Genomic DNA, 13,198 nt, shown 5'->3' with positions numbered 1-13,198 from the left:
GTGCTAATTTCCTTTCTGATGGTTTTGTCAATGACAGGAAATCAGTTAAAATATATCGTGATACAGGTGCTTGCCAATCCCTTATGCTGACCAGTGTTCTGGGCTCTAATGTTAATTCCTCTGATGAAACTGTAATCTTACAAGGTGTAGGGAATAATTACTTCTCTGTCCCTCTGTGCAGAGTGAATTTAGAGTCTGGTTTTGTTAATGGTTCCGTTATGGTTGGGTTGGTTGAGACACTCCCAATGTCAGGTGTAACTTTCTTACTTGGAAATGATATTGGTGGAAGTCAAGTGTGTCCAGCTCCTCAGTTGTCTAGTGAGCCAGTGGCTGCGGCCCAGGATTGTGATGTCCCTGATGTGATCCCTGCATGTGCTGTCACCAGGGCTAAGTCTAAAGTTACTGGTGACTTAGAGGATAATGATGATGATGATGTTATCCTAGCTGACACTTTTCTTGCTAATTTGGACCACTCACCAGATGAGGCAGTACCCCGTAGTGTTGATAATTTGTCTCGTCAAGAGTTGGTTGAGTTGCAGGTTGCTGACCCTGAGTTGAAAGGTCTAGCTAACTCTGCTTGCAGTGAGAAAGAGTCAGCTGGTGCTTCTACTTGTCATTATATAAAGTCAGGAGTACTTATGAGGAAGTGGAGACCCTCAACAGCATCAGCCGACTGTGAGTGGGAGGTTGTACATCAAGTTGTCATCCCTCGTGTTTGTAGGCAGGATATCATTAGAGTGGCTCATGATTCCAGTTTGGCAGGACACCTTGGAGTGAGGAAGACTGTGGCACGCATTTTGAAACACTTCTACTGGCCAGGTATCTTCAAGGATGTTTCCTGGTATTGTAAGTCTTGTCACACCTGTCAAGTTGTGAGGAAGTGTAATCAGACCAAAAAGGTTGCACCTCTAGTTCCCATTCCTCCTTTTGAGGCGCCATTCACCCGTGTGTTGGTGGATATTGTGGGCCCTCTTCCTAAGACTTCTTCAGGATTTTCTTATGTGTTGACCCTGATTGATATGGCTACTCGTTATCCTGAAGCCATTCCACTTAGAAATATCTCAGCAAAGAACGTGGTTAAGGAAATGCTAGGGTTCTTCACAAAGTTTGGTCTGCCCAAGGAGGTACAGTCAGACCGGGGAAGTAATTTCATGTCAAATGTTTTCAAGCAGTCTCTGAAAGAGTTGGGCATCACCCAGATCACGTCTTTAGATTACCATCCCCAGACCCAAGGAGCGTTGGAGAGATATCATCAAACACTCAAATCGATGCTCAAGAAATACTGTTTGGAACATCAGAAAGACTGGGATAAAGGTCTTCCATTCGTTGTGTTTGCCGCAAGAGAATCTCCAAATGAATCACTGGGCTTCTCACCTTTTGAACTACTGTTTGGCCATGAAGTAAGAGGACCCCTTAAGCTACTCAAGGAATGCTGGCTGTCGGAGGAAGATGACGTCAACCTGCTGGAGTACGTGATGAAGTTCAAAGAATGGCTGTCCACTGCTTTACAGCTGGCGAGAGAGAATTTAGGAGCTGCTCAGGAGAAGATGAAAACTTGGTATGATAAGAAGTCCAGGTTACGCCACTTTCAGCCAGGAGATCAGGTTTTGATTCTGCTACCGGTGCATGGGCAACCTCTTCAAGCCAAGTTTAGTGGTCCTTATTTCGTGGAGAAGAAACTCAGTGATGTCAACTATGTCATCGCCACACCAGATCGTAGAAAGAACAAGCAACTTTGTCACATCAACATGCTAAAGTTATATCACAGGCGGGACGAAAATAACCCAGTCTGCACTGTAGCTGTTCCACCCGAGTCTGCAAGTGAAGTTCTCCCATGCAGCATGAGCCTGAGTGATAGTTTGGGGAAGAATCCTGATATCATGAATGATCTCCAGACTAAGCTTTCTCATCTAGCTCCCGAGGAAAGGCAGGAGTTTTCGGCATTACTGCAGGAGTACCCGCAAGTGTTCCGTGCCACTCCAGGAAGAACCACTGTGTTGATGCGTGATGTCGATGTTGGAGATGCAAAGCCAATTAAACTGCCTCCTTATCATGTGAACCCAGTGAAAGTTCCTCTCATCCAGAAGGAGCTTGGCTACCTGTTGGACCACAAGATGATTGAGCCCTGTCAGAGCGAGTGGAGTTCTCCTGTCACTCTGATCCCTAAGCCAGGTGGGTCACAGCGGCTTTGCATCGACTACAGACGTGTTAATCAGATAACCAAAACAGACACTTACCCTCTCCCTCGTGTGAAAGATTGCATAGACAAGATCGGAAAGGCTAGGTACATAAGTAAGTTTGATTTGTTAAAGGGATACTGGCAAGTACCTATGACTGAACGTGCTAGGGAGATCTCATGTTTTGTAACACTAGGAAAGACTTTTGCATGCTCTGTAATGCCATATGGTATGAAGAATGCACCAGCCACATTTCAGAAGCTCATGAATGTTGTAACAGAGGGTTTGGCAGGGTGTGTTGTTTATATTGATGATGTATTAATCTTCAGTGACAACTGGAAAGATCACCTATGCCATGTCAGTAAATTTCTTGAGCGTTTGGTTCAGGCTAATCTTGTAGCTAATTTATCAAAGTGTGAGTTTGGTCAAGCTAAAGTTCAGTACCTTGGGTACGTAACTGGTGATGGACATGTTGCACCACCAGGAGCTAAGGTTCAGGTTATAAGTGATCTTCCCAGACCTAAAAGTAGGAAAGAGCTACAAAGATTTTTGGGAATGGTAGGTTATTACAGGAGATTTGTTCTTAACTTTTCAATTCTTGTATCACCACTTACAGACCTACTGAAAAAGGGAGTTAAATTTGTCTGGACCGATAACTGTGAATCCTCTTTCAGCAAACTTAAAGCTATCCTATTAAGTCAGCCAGTGCTCGTTACTCCAAATTTTGCTAAGCCTTTTAAGATGGCTGTTGATGCAAGTGATACAGGAGCTGGGGCTGTTTTGCTGCAAGAGGATGATCAGGGTATTGAACACCCTGTATCTTATTACAGTAAGAAGTTCACTCCACCTCAAAAGAACTACTCAACTATTGAGAAAGAGCTTTTGGCCTTGATTTTGGGTTTACAGCATTTTTCATTTTATTTGTGTTCTGGTTTTGACCCCATAGTCATTTATACCGATCATAACCCACTGAAATTCCTTAGTAAGTTTAAAGATAAAAATCAGAGATTGACAAGATGGAGTCTACTTCTTCAGGAGTATTCATTAGACATACAACATGTCAAGGGGAAAGAAAATGTTATTGCAGATTGCTTATCTAGACTTTAGACAGATTGTTTTAGAGTAATAAGAAATTTCCTTTGTAAATTTCTTTTTCTTTGTGGGGAGGTGTTACATAGCCTATGATTTCATCATCCTTTGTGTAATTCTAACGTACAGTATGCTGCATGTTTGATCACGAGCATGTTCTACCTCACTCCCCCCGTCCTTCCTTATAATAGAGTAAATCGTTCTTTCTGTTGTTCAGAGCAGGAGTGTCAACTCTTTGTCCCCTCTGGCTTCATTTGCGCATCCTTCTTACAAGTTGTATCAAGCTCTGCCGGCCCCTATATAATGAACTCAGTCTCTGCATTATTGCCACTTAGATCTACTCCTCATTTTGTTCACATCTCTGTCCTCCCCTGTACAGTTGTTATTATTGTGAGTGCTCAGGAAGTCTCCAGCCATCTAGCAGCTGTGTAATTTGAGTATAAGTGTTTTTGCATTTTTTCTTGTACTGTGTAGCGTAAGGTGTTAAGTCTTAGGCCTAGTAAGGTTTTTGTGATTCAAGTGTTTTGGCTGTCAGCCCTTATTAATAATATTTTGTATCTGTAATAATATATCTTGCATTCACTGAGCATTATCTGCTATTTTCATTTTATCAGGGCTGACTTAGATAAATTTACTCTTGGTAATTTCGTGTTAATAGAGGCTATTGCAGTTAACCATATATTTAACCTGTTTTTTGCCATTACATTATCCTTATGAGTCCTGAATGTTTTGTTGTTAGTTTGAGCATTAAACTTTAACTTGTAATTTTACCTAACTCTTTTGTTTTGAACCTGGAACTTTACGGGACAGTAGTGATTTTTAGTATTCTCACTTAAAGTGTACATTATGTTTCTCTGTTCCGTAACACTTGCAATCCCCGGGTTAAAGAAAATTTAATGAGAGGTAATAATGTAAAAAAGAAAATTCTAGGATCATTTTTGAAAACAAAAAGCAACTATGTTCGAGAGTTGACAGCTAAAAATATACAAAAGTAAAAACTTTATTTTATTTTTTTCCTTATTTTATACTCCTTGCCTGCATCCTCAACACCTCCTAAACACAGACTGCTAGTTCCTCATTTATCAGAAAACCATAAGTGCAAAATACTAGCCTACTCACGCAATAGGCATAGCTGGGTGGAAATCACTGAACCGCTGTAAACAATATATGAAGACCGAGGCGTAGAGCATCACCCACCCACCTAACACCGAGTCTCACACACAACGCAGCTACTGAGAGAGAGAATGTTCTGGAGATAAAGGAACCATTTACATAATACAGTGTTGCAGTAGCACCGAGTGACTTTCCCCCAGGTATGCCTAACCAGGGTTAAGCCAGTGTATATGTAACATGTAAATTTTGATAGCACTGTGTCACATATTGCCTAGTCTTAATTTATGATGAGTGTTAGTATCTGCCCATTGCTTTGTTATTGCAGTGACCTTCCTCCTTCTCGACCAATGTGCTTTGTATCAATACTGCAGGAAGTGGGGAATTCACTGCAATGGAGAGGGGGTGTTGGAGTTTGAATTTGAGCGGGAAGTTTTTCCACCACAGCCCGCGCCTGGGGCTTGGTGGCCAGTCTGATTCAGGCTGCGCTAGAAAGAGGATGCGCCCTTGCCTGTACCTGTAAGAATATATCTCAAGCTGGCCTCGCTGTTTCCATCTCCCTCCTGGTTCTCACCCCAACACACTGGTACAAAGAAAAATATGCTTTGAATGCTGGAACATACAAAACATGAATACTGAATATATGACCGATGGTTCATCGTCACACACACACACACACACACACACACACACACACACACACACACACACATTTACAGTGAGCACTTTTTTTTCCCCGAGTCATCACGCCTCCCTCAGAAATTGCTCACGCCCCCCTAAGGGGACGCGTTCCTCAGGTTGAGAACCACTGGTGTAGATCCTTTGACAATTATTCAGCGGTCCAAAAGCTGGTCATGGGAACTCCTACCATGACTGAAATGCCTGAAGGAAATTTCATATGAATGTTAGAAAGTTGTATCAAGCTGGATAATTAGTAACAGTAGTAATAGAGTATCCCCGGTCTGTATGGCCGAAAAGACCCATCAAACACAGGCAGACAACTGGTCCTGCAAGGCCTTCCCATACAGTGAACAGGTGTTCCCTAATGGTAGACAGCGCCTCACCACAGCAAGGCACGAGAGTGTTGAAGTTTGATTCCCGAGTGGAAGCCACATTTGCGTCTCTCCACCCAGTTATCAGGGACACCATTGTAGGCTCCACATCGCCCTGTTATTTAGTTATATGGTTACTACCCAACGTTGTAAATGACTTCCCGGATTACAGGAAACCATTACGCTTGTCACTCAGTGTTTAGTCGCCTAAGAAGTAAGCAGAACTACATCAAGTGAGTGGATGAACAGAAAAATATTTACCTCCGAAGTGATGGTGGAAGTGAAGGTGGAGTTATCAAAGCGGAAGTGGGTGCAAGGCTGCCACATCTGCCCCTCCCCCGACTCCACCAGGCCTCCACACTCACCCCTGGCACACATATTCCTACTCAGTGACAATCTTACTAAATCCTTTTATATATGCCTCCCTACACTCATCTGTAACTGCGCTCTGCTGACTAATAACCCTATGCTGAGTGATTTTTAGAATGTTTCTCTGCCTATCTTTCCCCTCTTCTACTTGCCTATTTTCTCTGTTGACTAATATTCCTAAGCTTAGAGAGGCTTGGTATTTTCTCTGTCTAATATTTCACCCCATCTACTTGTCACTTTTCCCTGCTGAATAATATTTCTAAACTGTGAGATTATTGGTATGTTTCTCTGCCTAATATTTCACCTCGTCTACTTGTTACTTTCCTTTCTACCTAATATTCACCTCTTCTACTTTTCACTTTCTCTGCTGGATAATATTTCTAAGCTGAGAGAGGGTTAGTATATTTATGTGCCTAATATTTCACCTCTTCTATTTGTCACTTTCTTTTGCTGGCTAATGTTCCTAGGCTTAGAGAGGGTTGGTTTGTTTCTCTGCTTAATATTTCACCTCTTGTTCTTGTCACTTTTCTTTGTTAGTTAATATCCCTAAGGTGAGGGAGGCTTGGTATATTTCTCTGGCCATACATGAGTCTCTATGATATAATGCGTCAGACAGGAAAACAATGGGCATGATATAAACGTGAAATGAGTGGAGGGAAATAGTAGGCCATATTTTGTTCTTCACTCTACAATCAGGGACGGTGCTGAAGAGGGACGCTTTCTCTGGGTGGCACTTACATTTCCAATGGGCTCCACTGTCCGACTATACAAACGTCCCTCATTTCCATCCCTATACCTTTTTCAGCTTCGTAACAGTAACCAAAAGAGGACAGTGACAAGTAAATGAGGTAGAATATTAGGCAACGAAACATACCAAGCCCCTCAGCTTAGGAATATTAGCCAACAGAGGAAAGTGACAAGGGGAAGAGGTGAAATATTAAGCTGAAAAACATAGGAAGTCTCTTTCAGCTTAAAAATATTAGCAAAGAGAGGAAAGTGAAAAACTGAAGAGGTGAAATATGAGCTTGGGAATACTAGCCAGCAAAATAATGTAGCAACTGATAAAAGTAAATTATTAGGCAGAGAAACACAGCAAGCCTCTTTCATTTTAGGAATATTAGCCAGCAGTGGAAAGTGACGAGTAGAAGAGGTGAAATATTTGGCAGAGAAACAAACCAAGCCTCTTGTCGCTTAGGATTATTAGCCAGAAGAGGAAAGTGACAAGTGGAAAAGATAAAATATTAAACAGAGAAATATACGAAACCTCTTTTATCTTACGAGTTTTATTAGCATGCATAGGAAAGTCACAAGTAGAAATTATGGAATATTAAGCAGAGAAATAAACTTACCCTCACTCAGTTTGGAAATATTAACTAGCCAAGGACAGCGACAAGCGGAAGAGGTGAATTATTAGGCAGAGAAACATACCAAGCGTCTCTCAGCCTAGGAATATTAACCAGCAGTGGAAAAAGTGACGGATAGAAGAGGTGAAATATTTGGCAGAAACACATACCAAGCTTCTCCCAGCTTAGGAGCGTTAGCCATTAGAGGAATGTGACGGGTGAACGTGGTGAACTGTTAGGCAGAGAAATATACCAAGCCTCTCTCAGTTTAGTAGTATTAGCCAACAGAGGAAAGTAACAAGTAGAAGAGGTGAAATATTATGCAGAGAAACGCCCCAAGCCTCCCTTAGCACATATTAGCCACGAGAGGAAAGTGACAAACATCTGTCTATTGCCAGACGCCTTAATCCCATACGGAGTGGCCACAAACAAATCTCCTCCACGTCGCCCTGTCCCCCGCCATTTCACTGCCCTGCTCCCAGCTCACACCCTCCTCTGTCATATACCTCTCCACTCCATCCCTCCCTCTCTCCCTCTCCACCTCACTCACATACACTCTCCTCGTCAGTCTCTTACTCTCCATCCTCTCCACATGGCCAAACCACCTCAGTGTGTTTCTCCTAACGCTCCCTATCACATCCACATCCACACCACAACGCTCCTTCACATCCTCATGTGTCAGCCTGTCTCTCCATGTGACTCCACAGGCTCCTCTCAAATAACTCATTTCCACTGATCTCACTCCTGACTTCTGTCCCTCCAACAAGGTCCAAGCTTCACATCCATACGTTAGAGTTGGTATCACAATACTGTCATGTAGTAACTTTTTCACTTCCATGCTCACTTCCCTGTTTCTTATCACTGCTTTCAAGGAACCAGCAACCCTTCTTCCCTGTTGTACTCTTTCAAGCACTTCACCCTCCAAACCTCCATCCATACTCATCACACTACCCAAGTACTTAAACGTACTCACATTTTCCACTTCCTCATCAACCAACCTTATTGTACATTTACTGACTTCACTTCTCTCGAAGTCCATCACTTTACTCTTCCCTACATTCACCTTTAGATTCCGTTTCTTACACACTCTCCCAAACTCACCCACGAAGCCTTGCAGCTCCCCTTCGTCTTCACTTAACAACACAGTATCATGTACAAACAACAGTACAGGGAGTTTCCAAACACTGCCCTCTCACATTAGGGCCACTCCAACATCCACTGCCCTACCTTGTATCTCTTTTATAATCCCATCCATGTACAGATTGAACAACCATGGAGACATGACACATCCCTGTTTCAACCCAACCTTCAAATAGAAAAATTCACTCAGTTCACTATCCACATTCACTGCAGCCTTAGCACCCTCATACATACTCTTCACAGCATTCAACAACTTCCCATCTACTCAATATACTCTTATTACTTTCCACAATCCTTGTCTATCCACCCTGTCATATGCTTTCTCCAAATCCATGAGGGTCACATACAACTTCTCTCCCTTCTCTAGAAACTTTTCCACAAAAGATCTAAGAATGAATATCGGATCTACACAACCTCTTTTCTTCCTAAAACCTCCCTGTCCTTCTCCAATTCCTCTTGTCATTTCCCTACCTATGTCAATAAGTATCCTATCATATACTTTTCCAGTTACACTAAGAAGACAAGTGCCCCTATGATTACCACACACTTCTTTTTCCCCTTTTCCATTGTACAATGGAATAATTACACCTGACTTCCAATCCTCCGGGACTCTACCTTCCTCCCAGGCCAATCTGCACATCTTCCACATCCATTCTACTACTATCTCTCCCCCATGCTTCAGCGTTTCACCACACACTCCATCAATTCCTGGGGCTTTGCTCATTTGGACTTTCTTCATTGCTTCCACAACTTCCATCCTACTGATTTCTTCCTGTCTTCTAACTTCCCTCCTTCTCCCAACCATTCCCCAGCCACTTATACTCGCATTACTTTAATTCTCTATGTTCAACATTTCCTTAAAGTGTTCTCTCCATCTGCTCACTTTTTCTCCCTTCTCCACTAGTAATCTACCATTTTTATCTTTCACTCCCCTACTAACTTCATTGCCACCCTGTCTGACTCTCTTTACCTCTTTCCAGAACATTTTCTTACATATCCCTCCACTTTACACCCAAATTCCTTCCAAATTCCTCATTCACACTCCTCTTACACTCTCTTACTAATCTTTTCACCTCTCTCTTTCTACATATAACTCTCTCTTCCGTCTCTCAACTTCTTACACGCCCCTATTTCTCATCCATTTATTATAGGCTTTCTTCTTTTGTGCCACAGCTTGTCTCACCTCATCATTCCACCACGCTGTTCCTTGCACCCCCTTTAGTCTTCTCTTCACCCCACAGACCACCTCACAAGCTGCACATATTTCCTCAGTGAATATCTTGCACACATCTTCCATGCCATCCATCTGCTCCAATCCATATTTACTCAATCGCTCCTCCACTTCTCTCTTACATTCTGCCTTTTTCTCATCCTCCTGTAGCCTTTCCACTCTCCCTACATCTACTCCTTCCTCCCGTCCTTCCCTTCTTCTATTTCTCCATTTTACTTGGACCTTGATTCTGACCACCATCAAGTGGTGGTCAGAAAGTCCTCTCCACCAACGTCAAATAGAAGAGATGAAATATTACGCAAGGAAACACATCATGTCCCTAAGGTTAGGAATAATAACCAGCAGAGGAAAGTGAGAAATAGAAGAAATGAAAGATTAGGCAAAGAAACGCCCCATGCTTCTCATAGCTTCGGAATGTCAGCCAGCAGAGGGAACATGAGAAGAGGTGGAATACTAAGCGAACATTAGTCGCGTATCGTACGTCTTTACAGTAACATACATTGTATTGTTGTCCGTAGTGGTGGCTGTGGATGAATTAGACCAAAGTTGGGATGAGAAGTAGGCGTCATCTTGGCACGAAAACTCTAACTTTGGCGCCAGGAAGGGTCGACCCAGGGCGTGTGGAGGAATAAGAATATTGCCTGTGGTGGAGAAAATGTTCCGACCATCAATTAGGGTGGAGGGATGGGGTGGTTCAACCTTAAAGTAGATTTACTAGAGTTCCTTCACCTTGGCTTGGCCCAGATTTTTGTTCTTTTGCGCACTGTTTACCATAGCTCAGTGGCAGGAAATGATAATGCTCAGTTCTAACTTCTCTCCTTAGCACTCCGTGACAAGCATCATAATAAATGTTATCCTCTTTTACAGCTCAGTAAGAACAAGACAAATTTACAGCTTTACATCGTTCCCATAGCACTTCTTCATGACTAGCATCATAACCTAGTACTAATCAGTTTCTACAGCTCAGTGGCAGAAAAAGACCGTGATACGGTTCTACATTCTTTCCATAGCACTTCTTCATGACTAGCATTAGGTGTATTATATTCCAGGAATAATAAATTCCTACAACCCAGCATTTAAGATGAAGAGATGGCAATTTTAAGCCAAGTTTAAATAATAAAGCAAATAAATAATAAATATATACATAATGAATGAATAATAAATAAATAAATAAACTTAGGATCAACTCCCAGGCCCTTCCTCTCATCAGTCGGTGATGCCTTTATAAAATGGCCGACGAAAAATACTTCACAGTGAATCGGTTAAATAATGGAAGAGGTCACACGAAACGAGATGTGTGGAAAAATGAGGAGGTTTGGTTCCTGGATGGGCGCCGCATTTGCATGTCTCCGTCCAGTTAAAAGGGGTACCACAGTAGGCTCCACTTCACCCCGTTACCTGGTTATATGGTTGTTAATGGTTTCCTTGGTTATAGGAAATAATCAGTTTTGTCACTCAGTGTAGAACCACCTGATGTAGAAGAAAATAAATAAAATGTGGTGGGAATGGAAGGAAGAAATAGGAAGAGAGGAAGGAGGAAGCACAGACAGAATGAGTAAGGGGAGAAAGTATGCAGCGCTACATCAAGTGAGTGGATGATGGTCACCACCGCCTACCACATCAGTATAGTTAAAAAGGTTGCTTTCCAATTTTTTGTCTGTCCTTTTAACTCTAACTCGGCCTAAAATTGCTATCTCTACAGCATGAATATTGAGTTGGAACAGGACACTAAAACATGATGCTAGTCACGAAGAAGTGCCGTGGAAAGGATGTAGTGCCGTAGTACCGTTTTATTCCGCCACTGAGCTACGTGAAGTCAACTGCAAAAGGATATACATTTGGGCTGAAGCTAAAGGAATGTAGTTATATACGCTAGTGTAAGTCCGTTCCCTGAGTGCAAATATTGGCAACAGCAACAGTGAAGCAAGTATGAGGTCAAGAATGAAGCAATCATGAAGTCAAGAAGGGTATAATTTCTGTCAGGATGAGTTTGTCTTTCTGTCACATTAAATTCTCGTCACACTCGACGTTTGGGGAAGCTCCCTAACGCCTTTTCCTAAGTTATTTATTTTGTTTTTTTACACCTTACTGTCCTTTATGTGTTACATAAATCCTTTTGTTATATCCATCCTCTGCATAAATAAAGTAGAAAATTTCCTAAACGATTTATTTTATTAATTGCACCTTACTGTCCTCTTCTGTGTTATCGCCATACTCTGTATAAAGAACGTACAGAAGGATATTAACCAGCCACATCTAAAAATACATAGCTGAAGATGAGGTGTTAGGGAGCTTCCTTAACCGACGAGATCATGAGCTCTGACGCCTGGTCCCTTGTCTCTGATATCGTAGTGACACAGAGGGATGCCTTCATGTGGTGGCACCGACATGGCTGGGAAACTCCTCTGCTTGGATAAAGAAACGTCCCTAAGGTCCTTCCCTATTCCCTAAAATGAAGATGGTGGACAGCAGGACAAAGATAACTTCAGCCTACATTCCACATGGTTCACGTTTTAGACTGGAGCTGCTGCTTCTAGTAGTACTACTACTACTAACACCAATAATGATAATAATAATAATAATAATGATAATGATAATAATAATAAAATTAAAAATAATAATAACTAGTTATCTACGTTTAATGTGTTGTCACAATAAGGAAGCTTCACCAAATATTTTTTTTCCTATCGACCATTACGGCCGAAGCCCCTGGTTATTAAGGCATATATATATATATATATATACATTCATACACACACACATCAATGCATATATACATACACACGTTCGTACACATATACACACGTAAATATTTATATAATATTTTTTTATTGTATTTACTTTTTTGTAATTTAATTTGTATTCTTTTGTCATTTTTTTTTTTTAACCTTACATTATCTAATAGGAAAAAAAAATGCCTACAACCTAAAGTCCCTAAAACTAATAACCTAACAGACAAATCGCTAACCTATACTAAATCCTAAAGACAAATAGCTAAATCTACAGTAATGATAAAGATACCTCGACCATGAGAACACCATCGACTGCAGATATGTAATGCCTTTCTACATTACGTACATGCACTCATCACCTGTTGACCGTCAGCCGAGGCACAACCTAATATAGGGGACATCAATATATGAAAGAGAACCAGACGAGTCAGGAACATTTCCATATACATCAGCTGTCGGCCCAAATTAGAACAACTTAAACAAGGTGATATAAGGTATTTACATAATATGTACAAAAAGTGAAGGACCTCGCCCAACAGACAGCCATCGACTGCAAGAGCCCAATACCTTTCTATATTGCACACTTGCACTCATCAGCTGGTGACTGTCAGTCGAGGAACGGGGTTTAATGTAGGGGACATCTATATTAAAAAAATAGATCAGTGGGAGGAGGAACTATTTCAGATATGTCAACTGTCAACCCTAATTAATAGTACAATATATACAGTTGATAAAAACCATAACCATGCAGTAAAAAAAGTCACATCACTCTGATCAGTCCGATCTCTCTCAAGAAAGCCATCAATTTATCAGTCATAACAGTCCCCATCACCCAGGATGGTGGATAGGGTGAAGGGGACGTCTGCTTCGCCGCAGTAATTTATAAATGAAGCACGTTCACCAACAAATCGCCGACAGCGCACGATGATATGACTGATAGATAACACCGCATCAC

At 41.7% G+C, this 13,198-nt stretch overlaps 1 protein-coding gene across 1 annotated transcript in view; it reads right to left on the bottom strand.

Annotated features, from left to right (window-relative positions):
• LOC145393997 (organic cation transporter protein-like) overlaps positions 1-13,198 on the bottom strand; it is a 114,449-nt gene that overhangs the window by 78,168 nt on the left and 23,083 nt on the right. The window contains exons 2-3 of the mRNA XM_080267969.1: positions 10,011-10,152; positions 5,690-5,795 (exon numbers count right to left, since the gene is read on the bottom strand). Of these exons, the coding sequence (XP_080124095.1) occupies positions 5,690-5,795; positions 10,011-10,152 (248 nt within the window). The remainder of the gene's footprint in view (positions 1-5,689; positions 5,796-10,010; positions 10,153-13,198) is intronic.

Source organism: Coenobita brevimanus, chromosome 3, assembly GCF_032717465.1.
Source record: "Coenobita brevimanus isolate Jiangsu-jjx chromosome 3, ASM3271746v2, whole genome shotgun sequence".
Taxonomy (NCBI): Eukaryota; Metazoa; Arthropoda; class Malacostraca; order Decapoda; family Coenobitidae; genus Coenobita; species Coenobita brevimanus.
This window is presented reverse-complemented; position numbering and strand designations above follow the sequence as displayed.